Consider the following 22,629-nt stretch of genomic DNA (forward strand, 5'->3'; position numbering starts at 1 on the left):
TGAAATTCTAAGTGGTCTGGGCTAAACTGGTTTGTGTCCACAAGCAATGGGGGGGGAGGTGACAGTTATCTTCCCCTCTCTTGCTTGCAGCTGGGAAAGGAGCCTCCCCCTGCCCAAATCCTCCTCTCAGGGGAACCCCCATCCTCCTTCCTCCCCCCTGCAACACAACAAGAGAGAAAAAGTTCAGGACAGAGGCTTCCACAGCCCCTTTACACTAATGGACATGCACTATTCCACTCTCTCCTCCTGCATGGGCTTCCTATTACCAAGGAAACCCGTGCGAGGGGCAGAGCACCGTAGGGCTGTGGAAGGCCCAGTGCTGCCTCCCCCCCCCCCATATTTTGCTATGATGGCACAGCAGCAGAGTTTCGTTTAGACAAACTGCGGCAGCAGCACCTACACAAATTTGCAGCTAAATCTATGCCAGGATCTGGGATAAGCACTGTGAAGCCCTGGGTGTCAGGCAATGAGGGAAAACCCAAAGATCAATAAGGATCTTTGGAATTGTACCAGGAACAAAACTGGGCAGGCTGGATGGGCTTATGGTCCTTATCTGCCATCATATTCCATGTTTCTGCATTACAAAGCTATGAAGCCTGTGGACCCTGGGCAAATCCTTTCATACTCTCACTACATTCCTACAGTAGCTTAATTTAGAGTAAGTTACTCAATTTTCCTCTGAGCAATCTTAGGGTCAGATGTACTAGGCTTTTAACACATTTGGTTCTTATAGAACAAACTAGTTATGGGGGGGGGGAAACCCTCCTTTCAATTGAAAACGGGTTGCTACAGAGCAAAACTAATGCATGCCAAGCAGGAGACATTTCGGGAAGTGCTAGGGTGCGTCAGCAGAAAAAAAAGGTTCCATACAGGTAGTTTGCCAGACTCAACCAGAACACTGCAGCCAGCCCTCCAAAAGGCTACAGAGCACCAGCAGTCCAGAGAAAGGCTACCAAATGGTGCAGTGCTTGCACCAAGAGCCCATGGAGAAAAGATTTAGAGTCCTAAAAAATGTGGCCCAAAGAGGAATAAAAAAAAAAAAAAGAAGGGGGGCGGGTAATGCGAAAGGGAAAACAATGCACAAGATGCAAACTTTTCTCAGTGCAATGGAATTTCCATAGGAAAAGGTTATATGATGAGGCTAAGGATAATGTTAGAAAAAGTGGGTGGATGCATGGAACAGACTCAACAGGTGATGGCGACCTGGCATAAGCATATAGGATCCTTAGTTGAGAAAAAGCAAGCAGAAAGCCAGAGATCAACTGGGGCGTGTGGCACTGCACCAGAAAATAAACCAGCCCGACTAGATCAGCCTAATCTACCGTTGTATTCTGTGTGGCTAATACCTTGACTTTGCCTACTGGGCACTTTATAGGTATTATGGGAACTAGAGACAATTTTAACAGTAGGAAGATGCTTTTGTCAAGGAGGAAGGCACTGACCCTACGAGAAAGGAGCCGTCGTAACTCGTTACTGCCTTTCTTACCGGGGTGAGACATCTGGATAACCTCATTGTCCCCGCCGTAGTTGTAGATGACCACGCCGCTGGCGCCCTTCCGGCGGGCGGCGAGGATCTTCTGCGTGAAGGTGCAGCCCCCGCGGGGGCCCCGCTGGATGAGAGCGAGCCAGGCGTCCTCGGAGCCCTGCGGGACGCTGAAGTTGGCGTGCGGGTCGCAGGCGAAGTGGCCCGAGCCTTCCTCGTCGGCGGGCACCACCACGCCGGCCACCCTCTCCAGCGGCGAGTCCATGCCGAAGACGCCCATCTCGCCCTCCCGGTTGGACACCGTCTGGTTGCCCAAGCTGAAGGTGATGTTCAAGTTGGCGAGCCACATGGCGTCGGCCCGGCAGCCGAGCAGAGTGAGCAGCAGCAGCGCCAGCGGCAAGTAGGCGGGGGCGCCCCTGCCCCGGGCAGCTTCCCCGACCGCGACCATGCTCCTGTTCTTGCAAAGGCGGAGGTGGGAGCGAGAGCTGCGTCGGTAGTCCGTTGGAACTCGAGAGAGCAGGGAACGCAGGGATCTCGGGCGCTTCCCTCCGTGCGGTGACCGCACCTATTTCCCCTCCCCCACCGATGCTCGCCGTGCAAGGCGCGAGTCTCACTACACCTGCCCGCTCGCGCGCACCTCCTCCTCGCTCTTCGCCAGGTGTTGCTCGCGCCTCCCTCGCCCTAGTCCGCCGAAAGGCGCGTGGTTGCGTCGTGGGGCGGACCTCCCTCCCAGTCTTGAAAATAGACTCCGCCCCCCCAACCGGCACCAACTTTCTTGTAATGCGATACGTACTAGGAAGTCACCACATTAGCAAAATAAACAAAACATTGAGGACACTAGCAATGGGCGCCAAGGAGCTCTCCTCGCTCAGGTAAAGGCACCTGCCTCGGTACTGCAGGATTTTCGAATGTGCTCTGAACATTATTTTCTTCACTAAAACCTCACATTTTTAAACATTGGGGCGAGTTGTATTTTCTTTTCGTTGTTTTCCAGCGGGTGATTTGGTCCGAGGGAGAATTGCAGCATTTGTTTGCGAGAACTGCTCAGGCGGGATGGTGAAGGCCCTGAAGATCTCCCTCCTCCCAAGCCTTGGGTGGCTGCTTAAGAACTTCCTTTTAATCTAAACAGGGGAGTTCCTGGGTAGCGAGCAGGAAGAGGGATAAAAGTAGCAGCTAAACCTTGCTTTAGTCATTGCAAAAACCAGAATGAGTCCAAAAGACTTGCACTAGCCCGGAGGAAAAGAAACGTTCTGAAAAAGAAGGCTTCTGCTAGAGGTGTTTAAAATCATGAGAGGTCTAGAACGGGTAGATGTGAATTGGTTATTTACTCTTTCGGATAATAGAAGGACTAGGGGGTACTCCATGAAGTTAGCGTGTGGCACATTTAAAACTAATCGGAGAGAGTTCTTTTTTATTCACACACAATTAAACTCTGGAATTTGGTGCCAGAGGATGTGGTTAGTGCAGTTAGTGTAGCTGGGTTTAAAAAAAAGGATTGGATACGTTCTTAGAGAAGTCCATTACCTTAGCTGATTGTACAGCTTCCTGCGGGTGCAGGAAGCCAAGCGCAGTGGTGATGGCAGATGCCATCTCCCCACACAGCCGAAGACTGTCTCTGTACTCAACTAAGAAGAGCTGAGCTCAGGTAAGTTAAAAAAAAAAAAAAAAAAAGTCAAAGAAAGTGTAGAGGGGTTTTATAGGACTTCCTCTGGTCTCCATGCTCAGTGCACCCTTTTGAGGTGCACTGAGCATGGAGACTTCCTCTGGTCTCCATGCTCAGTGCACTCCCGTTGGGGGTTAAGGGAACTGGGCAGCCTGGTGGGTTAAGCAACCCAGGGTGGGCTAGGTCCAGCTCTTAGGCTTTTTCCTGTGCACCCCATGGTAGGATGCGGCACTGTTTTTGCACCCTTCTGTGTGTTTCCTGTAAAGGGCAGCCAATGTCAGTGTACCCAGTGCATCCAGCTCTGTGTACGAATTGTCCACCCAGTTCCTTGCACATGTTTTTAGGAATATTGGTGATGCGCCCAGATTTTAGCACACTGTTTGTGCATTTGTTTTTTGTGGCACATAAACGTGGGGCGCCTAACTTTTTTGCGCATAAAATTTGTGCACCTGAAATTTTTCAGCGTGGGCCAGCTAGACGCACATTCTCAGTCGAATATTGAACCTCATGGCACCGGTGAACAAGCAACCTAAGCACCATTCTATATTGCCTGTCATATTCGGGCATCTCAGCCTGGCGTGCCCTCTAACATATGTCAGCGCTGCGTAGAGGCTCAAGGAGAATTATCTTCCGCTGATTTTGCTAAACCTAGTTCTTCCCAGCCTGATGACTGTTAGGTTAAGGACTTGTCTTAGAGGAACACCGGACCTTGGACCTCACTTGACTGGTTCCTCTGCAGGAGTCAGTGGTCCCCGCTCCAGTACTTTCTGACTTTGGCCTGGATCCTTCTGCCTTTTCTTGGGTAGAGGTTTTCAAGCGCAGTCCACACTTCAAACAATCCTGTTAGATTGGATCCTCAGCCAGTGGCCCCCTTCCTCTTCCAATCCTATGTTTAAGCACTGCAGCATGCCTCGGTTAGCTGTGGGTATTCCCAACAGGAACCCGGATGGCACGGATGATGAGGCAGACCCTGATTCCCTGGAAGATGGGGAAATTCCTCCAGGACTGGAACTGTATCAAACCATGATGCGGTTCTTGCATAGAGATGAACTGCCAGCCCTGATTTCCCAGACCTTGAAGATACTGGGAGTACCTGAGCCAAAGAAGAATCCCATTTTTGTTTCTTTGTGTAAAGCCTCTTGTTTTTTCCCTGTTGTGGAAGCCATTCAAGAACTGAATGATCGTGAATGGGATGCTCTGGAGGCAAATTTCAAAGGAGGACGGACATTGGAAGGTCTGTATCCCCTGGATCCAGTAGTGAGAGAGTGTTTGCATTTTGCAAAAGTGGATGTGCTGGTGTTTGCCATCACTAAGGGAATGTTTATCCCCGTGGAGGGAGGAGCGGCCTTGCAGGATGTGCATGATAGGAGAATTGAGGCCATCCTCAAACAAGCATTTGAAGCATTGGCAATGACATTGCAGATAGCTTCCTGTTGTTCCCTGGTGGCTCGCTCTTGTCTGCTTCTCGCTCAGGAGGATGATGATTCTGGGGTGAATTCCAGAGTAGTTATGGAATCCACCGCCACCTTTTTAGCAGATGCAGGCTGCAATTTCATCCACACCTCGGCTAGGGGAGTGGCTTTGGTAATAGCAACCAAATGTCCATTATGGCTGGTCGGCCGACACAACCTCCAAAGCTAACCTTATGAAGTTGCCCTTTAAAAGTTCCCTCTTGTTCAGTGTTTCTTGGGACATGTTCATGATGCCTCCTTGCCACTCTCCGCAGAAGAAGCAGGCAGTGGAATCTACCCTGTCAAGTCTCCTCAGTCTGAGGGCTGTGGTTCCAGTGCCTACAGCTCAGGAAATTACGGGACGATATTCCATTTATTTTGTTGTGCCCAAGAAGGAGGGCTCCTTTCATCCCATCCTGGATCTCAAAGGAGTCAACGTCATTTGCGGGTGGTTCATTTATGCATGCAAACCTTGCACTCGGTGATAATGGCTATGCATTCAGGGGAATATCTGACCTCTCTGTATCTGTCTGAGGCCTACCTCCATATTCCCATCCGGTTGGAATACCAATGCTTTCTGCATTTCAGGGTGCTGAGATGCCATTAATTTCAGGTGATGCCTTTTAGTCTAGCTCCCATAACGTTTTCCAATGTTATGGTGGTGGTGGCGGCAGAGTTGAGAAAGGATGAGATCCTAGTACACCCGTATTTGGACAACTGGCAGATTCAAGCCAAGTCTCTGGAAGAGAGCTGCCTGGTGACCCACAAGGTGATCTCCCTGTTGCAAGAGCTTGGTTGGATAGTGAACCTGGCCAAGCACAGTCTTCAGCCTTCCCAGTGGTTGGAGTACCTGGGTGTTCGGTTCAACACAAAGCAAGGCAAGGTTTTCCTGCCAGAAGCTCAGATTCAGAAGTTGATGTGGCAAGTGTATCTTTGGTGAACACTATACACCCAACAGTGTGGTCCTATCTTCAGGTACTCTGTTTGATGGCAGAAACTCCGGAAGTGGTGCCATGGGCAAGAGCGCATATGCGTCCTCTTCAGTGTTCCCTGGTGTCTTGTTGGAACCTACAGTCTCAGGCCTATTCAGCTCGGCTCCACTTGCCAATGGAAATCTACTCTCACCTGCAGTGGTGGTTGCAAGAGGATCATCTGAGAAAAGGAGTTTCCCTGATGATGATGGACTGGTTGATACCATGACAGAAGCGAGTCTCCAGGGTTGGGGAGCTCACTGTCAGGAACTAACAGCGCAAGGGCACTGGAATACAAAATAGTTTCTCTGGAACATCTATTGCCTGGAAGCCCGGGCGGTCTGGTTGGTGTGCTTGCAGTTCAGCGACAGATTGCAGGGTCAAGCTGTCTGAATGATGTCAGACAACTTAATGACAGTGGCTTACATCAATTGGTAGGGAGGAACCAAGAGCCAGCAAGTGTCACTGGAAATAGACCAATTTATGGATTGGGCAGAAGGGCATCTCCACACTGCAGGAAAAGACAACATAAGAGCAGACTTTGTCAGCCAGGAGAATCTGGACGTGGGTGAATGGGTGTTGTCGGACGAGGCATTTTGGCTGATAGTGGATCATTAGGGTCTTCCATTCCTAGACCTGTTGGTGACTTCTTGCAATGAGAAGGTTCCTCACTTCTTCAGTCGCAGGAAAGCTTCTAAATCCCTGGGTATTGATGCTCTCATACAAGTCTGGCCGGAAGACAAGCTGTTGTATGCCTTTCCCCCATGGCCCTTGTTGGGCAGAATAGTTTGCATGATCGAAGGCAACATAAGAACAAAAGATATGCCATACTGGGTTAGACCAAGGATCCATCAAGCCCAGTATTCTGTTTCTAACAATGGCAAATCCAAGTACCTGGCAAGTACCTAAACATTAGATAGATCACAAGCTACTATTCCTTATTAATTACTGTCATAGCAGTTTATGGATTTATCCTCTAGGAACTTATCCAAACTTTTTTTAAACCCAGTTACACTAACTGCTATAACTACATCCTCTGGCAATGAATTCCAGAACTTAAATAATTTGTTTTAAATGAACTACTTACTAACTTCATGGAGTACTCCCTAGTCCTTCTATTATCTGATAATGTCAATCAGTTATTTACTCTAACTTGTTCAAGTCATTTCATGATTTTGTAGACTTCTATCATATTCCCCTACAGGGGGATGATGCTCCTGGTGGCACAAGATTGGCCCAGAAGACCATGGTATGTGGATATGCGAAAAAAAAGACTTGTGATAGAGATTCCCCCTTCATCTTCCACTGCACAAGAATCTGTTGCAGCAGGGGCCTGTCCTTCATGAAGATCTGCCTCGATTTTGTCTTACATTATGGCCCTTGAAAGTACTCGCTTGTTGAAGCATGGTTATTTTTCTGTGGTGATTGCCACCTTGCTATGAGCTCAAAAGTTCTCCACTTCCTTATCCTATGTGTGAGTTTGACGAGTGTTTGAGCCTTGGTGTGAGGATAGAGGTGTTCTTTGTTGTTCAGTGAAGATCCCCCTCATTTTGGAATTTTTACAGGATTGGCCCTTAATTCCTTAAAGATACAGGTTGCGGCTCTTGTCTGTTTCAGAGGCTAGGTCAATGGTGAATCCTTATTGTCTCATCCTGATGTTGCCCGTTTCTTTAAAGTAGTCATTTTCGTCCTCCCTTGCGGTTACTGGTTCCCTTGTGAAGTCTTAACCTGGTGTTGGCTTTCTTAGCAGGCCCTATGTTTTGACCACTGCATAACCTTTCCTTGTGGCTACTGACTTTGGAAACAGTGTTTCTGATGGCGATATGTTCTGCGTGCCAAATTTCCAAGCTGCAGGCCTTGTCTTGCTGGGAGCTGTTCTTTTGGGTGACTCCAGGAGCAATACAGCTGCGTACTGTTCCTTCTTTCTTGCCTAAAGTGGTCTCAGATTTTCACTTGAATCACTCCATTTCCTTGCCTTCCTTGGATAAAGGAAAAGATGTGAAGAGTATCACCTGTTGTGTTGGATGTCAAGAGACATGTCCTGTGGTATCTGTAGGTTTCTAAACTTTTACGAAAGACGGATCGCCTGTTTGTTCTTAATAGTGGAAGAAAACAGAGCTAACCAGCTTCACGGGTACAATAGCTTGCTGGATTAAGGAGGTAGTCACGGCCGTGTATGTGGAGGCTGAAAAGCCATTCCCTACTCATGTTAGGACTCATTCCACTAGGTTCAGGCAATGTCAAGGGCAGAGGTTGTCTCCCATCAACATTTGCCAAGCTGTGACGTGGTCCTCCTTAAACACTTTTTCCAGGTATTATCATCTGGATGTGCAGGCTTGGGAGGATGTGAAGTGTTGACTGGACCACGGGCAGCCTCCCACGCTAGTCATCCCACTGGTCCTGAGTCAATCTGTCTACACGCATTCATTATCTGATTTCAGTGTTTCCTGTTGGTTGAGTACAGTAATGGTTGACTATTTTTAATCAAGATTTTTTGCTAGTCTGTCCACATTTACTTTTGAAGAGAATACTGGTGGGCTGATGTCGCTGCAGGGGTATCTATACTGTGATGTCAGCTTGCTCCGTCTCCATCTGCTGGCAGAGGTACATAACCCACTGGTCCGGAGTCCATCTGTCTACACTAAGGAAAACAAAATTATCAAGTTAAGTAGTAATTTCTCCTGATCACTGTTAATGTATTTGATGGCCCTGAATACTCTTACTGAGCCAAACAACAAATAACCATCACATCTGAAGGGAACCACTAGGGTCGCCAAACCTCCTGCCCTACAGCATCTTTTCTTGTAGGTCCTATAAAAGGTTTCACAACCCACAAAAACTCGTTTACCTCCAGAATCATGTGACTACTAACATTTTGAAGTACTGGTTTACATGACTCCCCAAGATGGATAAAACAGGAACTGTTTGCTTAGTGCAGGGCAGGCCTGACAGGTGCAGGAGTGAGGCGATAGGCGGTGTCAGTGAAAGGCATTCTGTAATGGAAAAATTTGGTGATTGCCAGAGAAACATTCAGAGTAAATATTGCCTGCAGGCCAACTGTCAAAAAAACCTCAACAAGCAATCTGCCTCTTTAAGCTACAGTGCAGGGCTTCCCACACTTTTAGCTAGTGTGACCCCATTTTAGCTCTTGAAAATTTACATTTTCCTAGAGGAAGACCAAAGCAAATTGAAGAGAGGGTAAGCTGATAACAGAGGCAACATTTTTTTCTTGGGTAGGGTTCAGTGATGAGTGAGGAGAGAAAAGTAATGGCAATCTTTACCTGGCCCATGCACACTCAAGCCCTCCTCTCTCCTCTCATGGCTAGTCCCAAGCACGGCAGTGGCAACAGCATTAGTAATGAAAGTCAGGATGGGGCCTATGAGTTAGTGCAAGATCTCAAGCCCTGGTGGCTCCGATCCCTCCTGACACAGGGCTTTCCTGTTACCACAGAAACTCACGCAAGGGGATGCCACTGCAGGGTCTGTGAATGCATGCTGATTCACAGGCTCCACGCTGACTTCCACTACTAATGCTGCTGCTGGCGCCTGCAGAGTAGGGATGTGCAGTCATTTGCAATGAAATAGAAAATAAAGGCGATATTTCCTATTACATTGCATTTCAGGAATAAAAAAAAAAAAAAGATAGGAAAGCTCCCAATTTCGTGTGATTTGTCCTAGCGTATTTTGTTTTGGGGGGTAATTAAAATGCAGTTTAATTAAAAAAATTAAAAACCCTTCCCATTAATATACATTTAAAGCCTTCCCCACCGGCAGAGCCCCCCACCCGCCCTCCCGACCAGAGCCGGTGCTAGCTTTTTTGCTGCCCTGTGCAAAAAATTACTGTGCTGCCCCCCCCCCCCCCCCACCCCACCAATTCATTCAGTATCTGTCCCTGGCCCATCAAATAAAGCCCAGCTCTGTCCTGCAATCTATATGTTTAAAAACTGACAAGTTCCCCCCCCCCCCCCAAACCCATGGATAGGGAAGGGTATTAGGTAAACCTTACAGCCTTGCACACACACACACTCTCACATCCTTTATAGACACACACAAATTATGCATTTGTAACAAACTTTACATGACAAAGAACATTCAAATGTACAGTCTTCTCAGGCAAAAATATCACTTACCACATGCATATTATATTTACATGCACTCACTCCTTTGGTGTCAACCAGAAAATCCTGCAAAAACACTTGAAGCTCCTATGGAATTAGACTTTTTGTAATGCATTTGGATGTGAGCTTGGCCCTCAGAAAGACATGAATAAATGGAATTACCATTATAATATAGTAAACAGCCTTATCTATGGAAAGGCAACGCTGCACATATTACACCAGGCCCTAGAACACCAATAAAACTTTTATTAGGAAACCAGATTGCTATAGATCTCTTCAGAGAAATTACATGCCAGCAAAATACCTCACATCAGTCTGATATGCAGAACACAGAGAAACCCTTACCAAATACAGATTAAAGAGTCTAGAAAGTATAAACAGAAACTGCTGAGAAGAACTGAACTGGAACCCGCAACAAGAAAAACTGATACTTCACGTGTATCCAGCATAGCTCTCTACTTCAACAGCAGGGGAGAAGAAAAACAACCAATAAGGGCTGAATAACATACTCTGGGTAAAACAAATAAGCATGGGTGTAGCTTGCTTATTGCGGCGGTTACTACCCCTTACTAATCAAGCTTGATATTTCACTTGGATGCAGCTCCATCACTGCTCTCTACATTAATGGTGGGGTTGGAAGGGAAATAGAACCAAAGGTTACTAAGAGCCAAGAGAAACAGATAAGTATGAGAAAAAAGTGTGAAGCTTGCTGGGCAGACTGGATGGGCCGTTTGGTCTTCTTCTGCCGTCATTTCTATGTTTCTATATATGCACAGCAACAATGGAAAAATAGGAACATTACCATTCTTCATAAAACATTAAATAATAAAATCAAGAAATATAAAACATAATAATAGTAAAATCATATTCATAAAAATATTTAAATCTGTTAATGAATAATGAAAATTTCCCAAACACCACCAAAATATTTGAAAAATCTGATGAATAAATCCAATTTATCCAAAAATAATTTTTAAAAATGTTCTATTCCCCCCACAAAAAATTATATATTTCAAAAGAGCAGAATCATCAAATTACACCCAATAATTAAAACTAAGGATTTAAAAATCTGCTCTCCATACCTGGGATCTGATTTCCAGTCACCATGAGATTGTTGTGTTTTGGAGGAGGTAGGGCCACACAAATGTTATCTCATGCACAATCAAAAAATTCACCAAGCAATCTAACACAAAAACTACAATTCAATACAGGAGAGCTTGTACCAGAGATGACCTTATTGATACCCTCTCCAGCAACCTCAAAAACCTAGACCTATCTGACTCCCAAACGGCCATAACCACATGGAACCATATCACCAAAGAAACAGCCAACAAACTCTGCCCTTTAATAACCAAAGAGATCTGCCCCTCCACTAAAGCTAAGCAACCCTGGTACACCCCCGAACTAAAACTTCAAAAACACAATCTTAGAACCCAAGAAAAAACATGGCGCAAAGACCCATCTGCCAAGCAACTTGCCAAATACAGAACCTTACTACACAACTACAGAACTAACACCCTCAATGCCAAATGCGACCACTACGCCTCCAAAATTCACGACTTTCAATTCAACCCGAGAGCCCTGTTCTCTCTCTTATCTCAAACCTCACCAAGTCCCACACAACGACTTCACCATGCGAGGACTCTAACACCAAATGCAACCAACTCGCCCAATATTTCCACAACAAGGTGACCACCATTGCCTCCCGCTTTGCTCATGTTCCCCCTCAGGCCAATGCTACCCCAAAAATCTCAGACTTCAAAATGGACACTCTCAAACACGTCCCCTACTGAAATCTCTGCTATCCTTAAGAAAATGCGCCCCTCTACACACCCTTATGACTTGATCCCCTCCAAAATACTCCTGACCATCCCTGACAGCATCTCCCTACCTCTAGCTGATATCATCAACATATCCATTGCCACTGGGGATGTTCCTACACAACTTAAACTAGCCGTTGTCAAACCCATTCTTAAGAAACCTAAACTTGACCCCTCCGACCCATCCAACTACTGCCCTATATCCAACCTGCCATTTGTTGCCAAAATCCTTGAAAAAAACCGTTAATAACCAACTCTCAAACTACTTAGACCAACACCAAATTCTCTACCCATCACAACACGGCTTCAGAAAGCGTTTCAGCACTGAAACCCTTCTGCTCTCCCTCTCTGATTTCATCATCAGAGGCTTTGACCAAGGTCAAACCTACATCCTAGCCCTATTAGACATCTCAGCAGCCTTCGACACCATCAACCATACCATACTACTCGATAGGCTAGCTGACATTGGCATATCTGGGACTCCTCTACGCTGGTTCAAATCATACATAAGCGACAGACAATACAAGGTAAAAATAGGAAACCATGAATCTGAACCAATCGACATCACAAGGGGCGTCCCTCAAGGTTCCTCATTATCATCCACACTCTTTAATATATACCTCCTCCCCCTTTGCCAGCTACTCTCAAATCTCAGTCTACCACACTTCGTCTATGCAGAAGACGTGCAGGTTCTTATACCTATCTCCGATTCCATCACCAATGCCCTAAAAAGATGGGACAACGCCCTTACATCCATTAACTCTCTCCTCATGCAGCTCAACCTAGCCCTAAACCCCAACAAAACAGAACTTATGATCATCTCTCCTCAATCCATCAATTCATTACCTACACCTGCAACCAATGCTCCCTCCCCACTACACACTTTCTCCCAAACTGTTAGAAACCTAGGAGTCACACTCTACCCCCAATTCAGCTTGCAAAAATTCATATTATCCACCATCAAAGACTGCTACTACAAACTTCACACCCTTAAACTCAAACCCCTCCTGCACTTTAATGACTTCAGAACCGCCTTACAAGCCCTTATTTTGTCCAAAATAGACTACTCAAACTCTAACAGCCTTGCCCCCCTTCAACTACTGCAAAACGCAGCTGCACGTATATTAACCGGCTCCCGCAGAAAAGAACACATTACACCTGTCCTCAAAAACTACATTGGCTTCCCATCACCGCCAGAATCCAGTTTAAAACCCTCACCCTCATACACAAAGCCGTCCACAATCCTGACATGCTATGGTTCTCTGACAGTCTACACATCAGTCTCCCTTCCAGACCCACCAGAACACTCTACTCAGCAAATATTCACACTCCATCCCCCAAACTTTACCACCTAACAACCACCAAACAACGTGCGCTTTCCCTAGCTGGACCTTCCCTATGGAACTCTATCCCCACCCATCTACGCCATGAAACCTGCCCCAAAAAATTCAGACAAAACCTCAAAACTTGGCTTTTCGCACGAGCCTACACTTGAACCCCCCGCTTCTCACCCATCATCTCCAAACCCCTGCCCCCCTTCTCGCCGCCCTTACCCAGAACTTTTTCAGTGTAAACAACCTACTTGTATATAATATTTGTATATAATTCTATTGCCTATATATAATCATGTTCCCATGCTTATAATCATATTACCTCGCTTAGATTTCCCTTGCACAGTAATTCCCATCATGTTTCCCCCCCTTACCACCCCCCAGTTCTCTTATCAGTTTCATTGTAAAGCCCTGTTCGCCAGTTTTATCTTACATGGAAACCGATGTGATGTTTGCTAAACGAACGTCGGCATACAAAAATTTTAAATAAATAAATAAATAAATCTTCTCTCTCACACACATGCACCGTAACACATTCATTCTCTCACATACTCCTTTCTCTTTAAGATACATTCTCTCACACTCTTCCTCACCCTCACAGGTACATTGGGGTAGATTTTAAAAGCCCTGCATGCGTAAATCCTGCCGGATATACGCGCGCCTATTTTACACAGGCCACCGGCGCGCGCAAAGCCCCGGGACGCACGTAAGTCCCGAGGTATCGTAAAAGGGGCGGGAGGGAGCGTGTCCGGGGGGCGTGTCGGCAGTCTGGGGGTGTGCCCGGGGTCAGGGGCGGTTTGGGGCGGGTCCGGGGCGTGGCAACAGTTCGGGGGCGGGCTGGGGGCGGTCCCGAGTCCTCTGGCACTGCGGCCTGTGCCGGGGGATGGCGAGCCAGCGCGCGCAAGTTACGTCTGCCTCAGGCAGGTGTACAACAAAGGTAGGGGGGGAATTTAGGTAGGGCTGGGGGGTGGAAGGAAAGTTCCCTCCGAGGCCGCTCTGATTTCGGAGCGGTCTCGGAGGGAACGGAGGCAGGCTGCGCGGCTCGGTGCGCGCAGGCTGCCGATTTGCGCAGCCTTGTACGTGCTGACCCCGAATTTTAAAAGCTACGCACGTATCTTTTAAATCTGATGTACTTTTGTTTGCACCGGTTGTGCGAACAAAAGTAAGCACGCGCGTACTTTTTTAAAATCTGGCCCATTATGAACGTGTGTGTGTGTGTGTGTGTGTGTGCATGCCTGTGAGAGCCTATGTGTGACACACATATAGGGGAAGATTTTCAAGGGGGTGCGCACGTAACTCCCGAAAAGCTGCCCCTTGCACCCCCTGCGCGCGCCGAGCCTATGTTGCATAGGCTCGGCGGCGCGCACAAGCCCCGAGACGCGCTTAAGCTGTGCGTGGAGTGCGTGCATGCATGCACATACACGGAAGACGGGCCTCTCCTTCGGCTGCCAGCGGATTGAGCAGCAGCAGCCTTTCTCCTTCTTCAGCCGCCAGTGGCCCCGCAGCAGTGGTGTAGTCAGAACTGATTTTTTGTGGGGGGGACCAAGGTTAACATGGGTGGGCAGTAGGAATGCTGGTCTGAGCCCTACTAGTTGTACTTTCATCCATAAATAATGCTTAGACTGCACCTGACAAAGAATTTCTAAGTAGGCTACAACAGCCGTTATGCATCATGAGTGAAACTTTACAATATTTTAACTTAATTATTTCAAGCACTTACCAACATTAAAACTGCCTTATTAATCTGTATTAATTTTACTGTAGTTTATAAATACACAAGAATATCATATAAAAAGCAAAGAACAAACACCAGATCTAATCATGTAATAAAATAAATATCAATGTATTCTTTCATGAATCCTCTTTCTAGAAAGGCAGAGATCAATCTAACTACAATAAAACAGCACTAATCAAAATCATAAGAACAGGTGCAGAGCAGAACTAGGACAGATCACATTACAGCCCGACATGCAAAAGAAAAACAAATTCAAATTCGGGTATCACCTCAGCAAAACAAAATCCTTCCACTGCTAAACACTTTGTGAAGTTAACAACTCCCTGAAAAAAAAAATACACCTAGAACCTTGCCATTCCATACAATCGCAGCATTAATGCTCAGGAATCAAACAGCACTCATTTATAAAAAGCAGCAATACAAATGTTTCACCAGGCCCCAGAACACTAATACCCCACCTACTGGACAAAGCGAACAAGCTGACAGGTGCAAATCCCTACAGAGAAAATAAACACTAACAGAACACAGACAGACCCTTGTCTAAGAGAGAAATAAGGAACTACAAATTAGAAACCAAAACATGCAGACAAAACCAAAACAGCCTGAGAAACCAGACTGAACAGTGGAACTCTAAAGAAACAGCAAATACAAATACATAAGAAATGCACATTCCCATTGCTAAAAAATAAAAAAACTTTTTTGTTACCTTTGTCTGATCTTTTCATTTTTATAATCAGTTGGTCCTGGTCTCTTGTTTTCCACTTTCCCCTTGTCAGTCTTTTCCTAATTCTTTCTCTAGAATCTCTCTTCTCTTTCTGTTTCTTTGCTCTCCTCCTATATTCTTCCCTTCCTCCCTTACACATACACACAGACTCTCGGTCTCACATGCTTTCTTTTCTCACAAACAGGCTCCCACTCTCCTTATAATTCCTAACATTCTGTTTGCTTTTTTGACTGCCACATACTGAACAGAGCCTTTTAAAGTATTTTCCACTATGATGCCCAGGTCCTTTTCATGGGTGGTAACTCCTAATATGGAATCTAACATCTCTCTTTCTCATACATAAACACATACACACAGGCTCACATACTTTCCCTCACACACACACACACACACACAGGTTCTCGCTCTCAGGCTCCCACATGCAAGTGCAGGCCCCCCATGCTCTCTCACACACACACACAAGCAAGCAAGCTCGTGCGTACACGAAAAATGAGTTTCACAGTCACTCTCTCACTGGCTCCTTTGTTCTTGCTCTTTCCCTCTCGCTCTCCTCCTTCCCTCTCACTCCCTTCTCTTCCCCCTTGCTCACTCCTTCCCTCTCAATCATCCACCCCTTCCCTCTCACCCCTCCTATCTTTTAATTCCTTCCCTCCTATCTCACACCCTCACTCCTCCATTTTTTCCTTTCCTTTCCTTCCCTCTCACTCATTCCCCTTCCCTCTCATTCACCCCTTTTCTTTCTTATCACTACTCCTCCCTTTCCTTCCCTCTTACCACTTTTCCTCTTACTCCTCCTGCTTCCTTCCCTCCGCTCTCACCCCCTTCCGTCTCTCACTCCTCTTCCATTCCCTTCCCTCTCACTCACCCCTCCCCCTCAATCATAACCCTCTCCCTTCTCTTCCTCTTATTTTGCTCTGTCCCCTTTTCCTCCCCTCCCTTCTCAGTAAGAAGGAAGGGGAGGGAAGGGAAGCTGAGCGAGTGAGGCAGATGGAAAAGTAAGAGACAGAGAGAAGGGGTGAAGGAGTAAGAGATTCTCACTCCTCCTCCCTTACCTTTCACAGACTGCCTCCCTCACCTCCTGTAGTCTTCTTCAGCCCACTGGAAATGATATGCTTGCGGGCTGTTCTTCACCTGGCCATCATCCTCTTCAGCCCGCAAGATACCTCGTGGGTAGGTCTTCAACACGACGCTGCGGGTCTGCTCATATGCTTGCGGGGGATGAGATCCCCGCAGGCAGGTCATTATCACGCCACCATGGGTCTGCTTGTGTGCCCACAGGAGGATGACCCATGCCTCTGCCCCGCAGCCTTTCCTGCTGCTGCTGGCCTGCCACCTCCCCGGGTGTGCCACCCTATGCAAATGCACACCCAGTCGCGTTGAGCAAAGGGCCGCCATCACCATTTTGATTACTGGCAGCCATTTGCCTGGAAGCGGGAGATCGCTCCTGGCCCCCCCCCTCCCACCCCCGGTGGACCACTACGGACTCTAAATGCGTCTTGGGGGGGGCTTTATATTTAAATAGAAAGAGTTGTGTTTTGTTTTGTTTTTAATATGACAATTTTAATGAAATAATGCCAATCCAGAGATAAACGTGAAATGGATCTCCCCAAACTGAAAATGCCTAAAAAAAAATGTGCACACCTCAACTGCATTTATGACTGCAATTGAAGGTTTTGTGACCTCATTTGGGGGTCCCAACCAACAGTTTGGAAAGCCCTGCTCTGGTGACAACAGTTTATCTTCAGCAGTGAGCACTGTAACATACCTTAGTTTCTGTTTCTTTGCAGTATGCTTGCACTACATTCATTTTTGATGGAGAACTGGCTACTATTTTACCTTCCAATAGGCCCGCAATTAGTTATAGAGAACTGCCTAAGGTATTAAATTTTGATGGCACCAAAGATCCAGAAAAAAGAGGAGCCTGCTTCAGGGCCATCTGCTAGCAGAGTTTCAAAAGGATGCCCAGGGCACTCAGCCTATGGGCATCAAAATCTTAAATCCGGCCCTACCTGCCAGGGTGCCAAAACAGACCCAAGGTGTAGGTGTTTGATATTCTGTAATGTGATCCTTCCCAACAACATATAGGTTCACCTGTGTGAGGGTCTTGTTATTAAAAACATAGAATATGTCATCAAAAAAGGACCACGTGATCCACACAGTCTGCCCATCTCTACATGCCTACTGATTTGCCACAGCAATTACTTGATCTCTGGTCTTTTCCCTCCTTCAACCACTAAGAGCCCTTTATGGTCAATTTTCAAAGACTTGTGTGCAGCAAAACCAGGAGATACATGTGTGACTCGGACCTGCGCGTGCCATGAGGATTTTAAAAGGCCCGCAGCCACGTGCGTATCTCCCAGTACGCACATAAAAAAATTTCTGAAAAAGGGACGGGGAGTGGACGTGGGCAGGATATGAGCGGGCCAGGACTGCACCATGAAGTCAACACGCAAGTGGTTGCACGCACAAGCGCGCGCTGGAATACCCTACCACATAACTTTACTCCTGCTATGGTCGGCGTGTAAGTAGTATAACAAAAAAAACGAGGCTAGTCAGCGGGGTTTTAAGGCTCGGGGCTAATTGGGTAAAAGGGAGGTAAGTTGGCTAGGGAGTTTAGGAATTGGGAACAAACTGGGAAAAAGGCCTATTGTGTCACCGTGCGAACCTACTAAATTCCCCCCCCCTCTTCCGCACTCTAGATAGCATTCACGTACATATGTAAGCATCAATATAAAATTGTGCGCACGTAACGTGGATAGCCAATTTTATACCACACACGTGTGCGCGCCAGCACGCTGGTCTTAAAGTTTACTTCTTTGTGTCTCTGCCATGCATGTTTGAATTCTGCCACTGTTTTGGCTGCTATAACCTCTGGAAATCTGTTGTTCCAGTGCCTTACAAGTCTACTACATGGAATGGTGTCAAAGCCTTTACTTGATTGCACATGATTAAAGTATTGCACCGTTCTGTCCTTTAGTGGTGGACGAGAGCAGTGAAAGCACTACTGATGTTTTTACACTTCTTCCTTGTTCCCACGCTGGTGGAGTGGTACAGCATCTAAAAAGATCTGAAATACCGTATGTACAATACATGTTTTTCCTTTTCTTTCCATATGAATTTGTTGGGGGTGCGCTTTCATTCGAAATGAAAGACTACATTTTAATGACATTTCCCATGTCATTTCAATTCTTTTCTAAAACAAAATGAAAGAAAAAACAAAATAAATTGTTTTCATTTTTTTCATGTAAAAAAAAAGTATGGGCACTCCTCACAATTCCCGAAACCCTCTTACCAGCTTGATGCTCTTCACCGGGTAGGAGCGATCCGCAGCAATTAAAACCGGCGCTGGCGGAATGAGGCCAGCATCATTTTAAAATTCTTCCATACGAAATGGCACCGGCATGGGTGGAAGGGGGAGGACGGTAAATCCTCCCGATGGCTCGGCAGTGGATTTGTGGGTTTTTTTGGTAGGGATGGGGCTGTCGTACTTTGTTTTGGGTTTTTTTGTTTCTTTTAATTTTGTTTCTTTTTTTTAAATTTAGGTTTGGTTTTTTTTTGGGGGGGGGGGGGGTTGGGTTGAATGGTAATTTTTTTATTGAAGTGAAGCGCGAACAAGCAAAACAGTACAACACATGGTAGCAATAACCATAAAGAGAAGCAACAAAGGTCAATGAATACATACAAAATATGAATTTCCAGTTAGGTTATTAAATGCCACTTCCCCATTTTCAATTTAGAAATACTTCCCTCCCTCCAACTGGCCCTCCCTGTTGGGATTACACCCCTGAGAAACCTCCCACACAGCTAACTCATTCATCCAACAACAATCACACACACACCTCATGCACTGGCACTGAAACACCAGAGGCAGCTACTCTAACCCACACCTGAAGTAGAAAATTGTAAAGCCACTGAGATACCTAACTGGTCTTCCATTTTAGGACTTTGTCCCAAATCACAAAATAGCCTTTCAGAGAGAATACTTTACGCTTGCTCCCTACATCCCTCTTTCTCATATGCTCCAGCGTGGCATAGTGAATCATTGCTTGTCGCCACTCTCAAAAAATAGGTACAGTAGCATTATGTCAATGTTAAAATCACTTTTTTTGGCCAAGAATAAAGAGACCACTATAAACCTCTGACCCCCCCCCCCTCCCGGAAAGGAGTGAATATCATCAAACAGATACAGATAAAAGAGACTACCCTCCCAGTTAACCAAGCAGTTTAGTGTTCTCTATGGCAGTACGAACGTTTTGCCAAAACACCTGCAACATTGGGCATTCTGAGAACACATGACAAAGATCTCCTTGCAGATGAGAACACTTCAAGCATTCATCAAATTCCCAAAGATGCATACGAGCCCCCTTGTCTCGAGATATATAAATACGATGGATTATCTTGAATTGAATTTCTCGCAGGTTAACAGGGAGAAGACTCCTGTAGACCATGTCAAAGGCCCTGCTAATAGCTGACTCATCTACCTCAAGTCTAAGATCTTCACTCCATTGCTTAGCCATAACTTCCAAGTGCAGAGAGGACACAGATTCTGAAAAGAAATGAACCCATATGCCAATTTTATTAAAGCGGGGAGTGGTTTCCAAGAAGGTTTCCTCCGCATCAGATCGAGCAAGGAGCGTCATATTCCTATGACTGATGTCCATAACATAGTGTCTACTCTGTAAATAGGCAAAAAAGTGTTCTCTAGGAATATCCCAGTGCTCCTGAACTTGTTGAAATGAGAGAAATGTGAGCTCCTCAGAATCCATCAAATGCCCAAGGCTTGACAACTCCCACTCCCTTCAAGCACGTAACACTGAAAAATCAAGACCTGCTGGAAATTCAATGTTACCAATGAGCGGCAAGAAAGGAGTCACAGTGGCAGAGGTCCAAACGAGAGCTCTCCACCACTGCCACACCCGTTGTAAAGCCCCAAACCAGAAAGTATTGAGCTTTAGAGCCCGGATGGTAGACCTGGGGAGATGAAGTAGGTACATCCCCTGGTAAGGACTGGCCCATTCTGTCAACAATCCCTCCGCAACATATTTATCATGGCACAAGGCCCAATCCTGTATATACCGCATAAGGCGAGCAGCGTTGTATAAACGTATATTAGGCACAGCCAGCCCCCCTCGCCGGGAACGCCTCCCATGCCATAAAAAGATAGAGATAATAGATCTATAATGCAAAACATCGGACCGTTTAAGACATATAGAGGTAGATTTTCAAAGGGTTGCACACATCTTGTCATCAAGGCCTGCCATGCGGTCAGGACTGAGTCTCTTCAATCTATTAGCCATTCTGCTCTGCTTACAGTAATTGTAGCTGCAGCAGAGAGTGGGTCCAACGATCACCTCCCGAAATATACACAGGAACAGACAAGAAAACTGCAACTAACACGGTATAAAACAAGGATTTCTTGCGATCCCTAGGGAGCAGGGTCATTGCCACACCCGCCAATCAAAAAGCTCTATTTTTGGTTTAAACAAACAAACTGAAAAAATTGAAAATAATTAAATGAAAAACCAAGTGCAGAAAAGCAGAATATAAATAATTATAAATAAATAAAAATAAGCAAAAAGAAAAAAAATCCTCCTTCCATTGGGAATATCTAAAAACACTACACACTCCTACTCTGACATCACACAATCTTCACTGGACCACTAGGTAATTTTAAAACTTTTTTTTTTGGGGGGGGGGGGCAGGAGGGTGGTGGAGGCTAAGGGAGCGGTTTTAAAGGGTCGGGGTGGGTTTTTAGGTTGTGTCCTAACTCCCGTTAGTGTGCACTAACCCGATTAATGATTTTTTTCACTATAAATCGGTGGAATTTCTATTGTATCTCACTCTAACGATTAATGACGATTTAAAAAATATCAGATGATATTTTAAATCGTCAAAAAATGATTCACATCCCTAATGCATAATTCCTTTGAAAAGTCACCTAAAAAGGGGTGAATTTTCAAAGGAGATACACTCGTAACATTAGCATTTATATGCGAAAGTAGCTTGTATTCGTGTACATGCTATTTTATAAACATAAAAAATACATGCATTTTTTTTTTTTTGTGCGCACATTTACCTGCACAAAAAAGGAGCAGCCTAAAGGCATTCTGGAGTGGGTCTGAGGTGTGTGCATAAGTTGCTATTTTTTTTAAGAAACTTGTGCGAGTATATGTGGTAACATAGTTGTGCAATTTTACACCTGTAAATTTTCTCCCACAATTGATATCAGAGTGGTCAAGTACTGGTATGGTGGGAGTACTGGGTGAACTGGGGGGAATTCAGGATGAAGAGATAAGAGGGTCTTGATGATCTGGAAAAGGACTGGGTGAACTGGTGGAGGAATCAGCAAACTGATTATTTCAATTCCACATGCATGTTTTAAAATATACCGATATATGGGCATAAATCAGGATTTTATGCGAGCAAAATGGTTTTGTTTTGGGTTTTTTTGCAGGTAAAATATACACACATATGTTTATAAAATAGGTAGGAAAAGTTCGTGTTTTCAATGCATCCAAGTAAAGGGTTTTCAATACATTGCAGATATTTATGAGTAACCGTACATATACATGTATGTTGGGGGAGTAGATATACATTTAATTTATAGTTTACCCGTACTTGATACGTGCAGGTTCTAAAATAACGTAGTAGATCCACACGTGCGACCATATACATGTGTATACGGGGCTGCATGTAGTTGTTTGATAGTTACCTTCAAACTGAATAATTATTATAGACTCTCTAAAATTCTAACCATTTCCTTTTGGAAACTGCAGAGGAATCTGTTGCTAAAAGCAAAACTTAGCAAAGATCTTATGACAGGAAGGGATCCCAAATACACACCTTGCTGGCCTCTGTGCCATACATTTGCATTTCATGATCTGCTAGTCCCAGCTCAGCACATAGGGTGATAGTACACCAAGGGAAACAAAAGCTAGAAAAATGATATGTGAATGTATTCAATTAGAAGAAGAGAAGATCGAAATAAAGAGGAGAATTACAATAGTAAATTGTTTAAGTATGTGGTCTGTTTTAATATGTAATCTGCTTTGTACAATGTTATTGAGAAAGATGAACTAGAAATGTATAAAGAAATAATTATTCTGCTTTCTTATGGCAACCTTCACCTGCCAACCTGATAGATTCTTTTACTGTATATTTACTTACATCAACTCTCTTCTCTCTTTCTCTAAGGTATTATCTAACAGACAAACACAGCGAATGGGTCCGTGATGCAGATGTTCAATGTTAAGCCTTCAAAAACACTTTTGTCTTTTAGTGATAAGACATCAAGAATATCCTGGAATTCTGGATGGGGGAATAAGTTAATATT

General features: G+C 45.4%; 1 protein-coding gene and 1 long non-coding RNA gene across 4 annotated transcripts in view; one reads left to right on the plus strand and one right to left on the minus strand.

The window, feature by feature from the left end:
- RNF128 (ring finger protein 128) overlaps window positions 1-22,629 on the minus strand; it is a 244,334-nt gene that overhangs the window by 151,272 nt on the left and 70,433 nt on the right. The window contains exon 1 of one of the 3 annotated variants that reach the window (XM_029607575.1): window positions 1,487-2,229. The exons of 1 other annotated variant lie outside the window; for it this stretch is intronic. In XM_029607575.1, coding sequence (XP_029463435.1) covers window positions 1,487-1,931 — 445 coding nt within the window. In that variant the 5' untranslated portion in view covers window positions 1,932-2,229. Of the gene's footprint in view, window positions 1-1,486; window positions 2,236-22,629 lie in introns of those variants that run through there. One more of the 3 variants, XM_029607577.1, reaches the window with a different exon arrangement.
- LOC115094480 overlaps window positions 2,321-22,629 on the plus strand; it is a 67,510-nt gene continuing 47,201 nt past the window's right edge. Inside the window, exon 1 of the long non-coding RNA XR_003857565.1 lies at window positions 2,321-2,355. This is a non-coding gene — a long non-coding RNA (uncharacterized LOC115094480). The remainder of the gene's footprint in view (window positions 2,356-22,629) is intronic.

Source organism: Rhinatrema bivittatum, chromosome 6, assembly GCF_901001135.1.
Source record: "Rhinatrema bivittatum chromosome 6, aRhiBiv1.1, whole genome shotgun sequence".
Lineage (NCBI taxonomy): Eukaryota > Metazoa > Chordata > Amphibia > Gymnophiona > Rhinatrematidae > Rhinatrema > Rhinatrema bivittatum.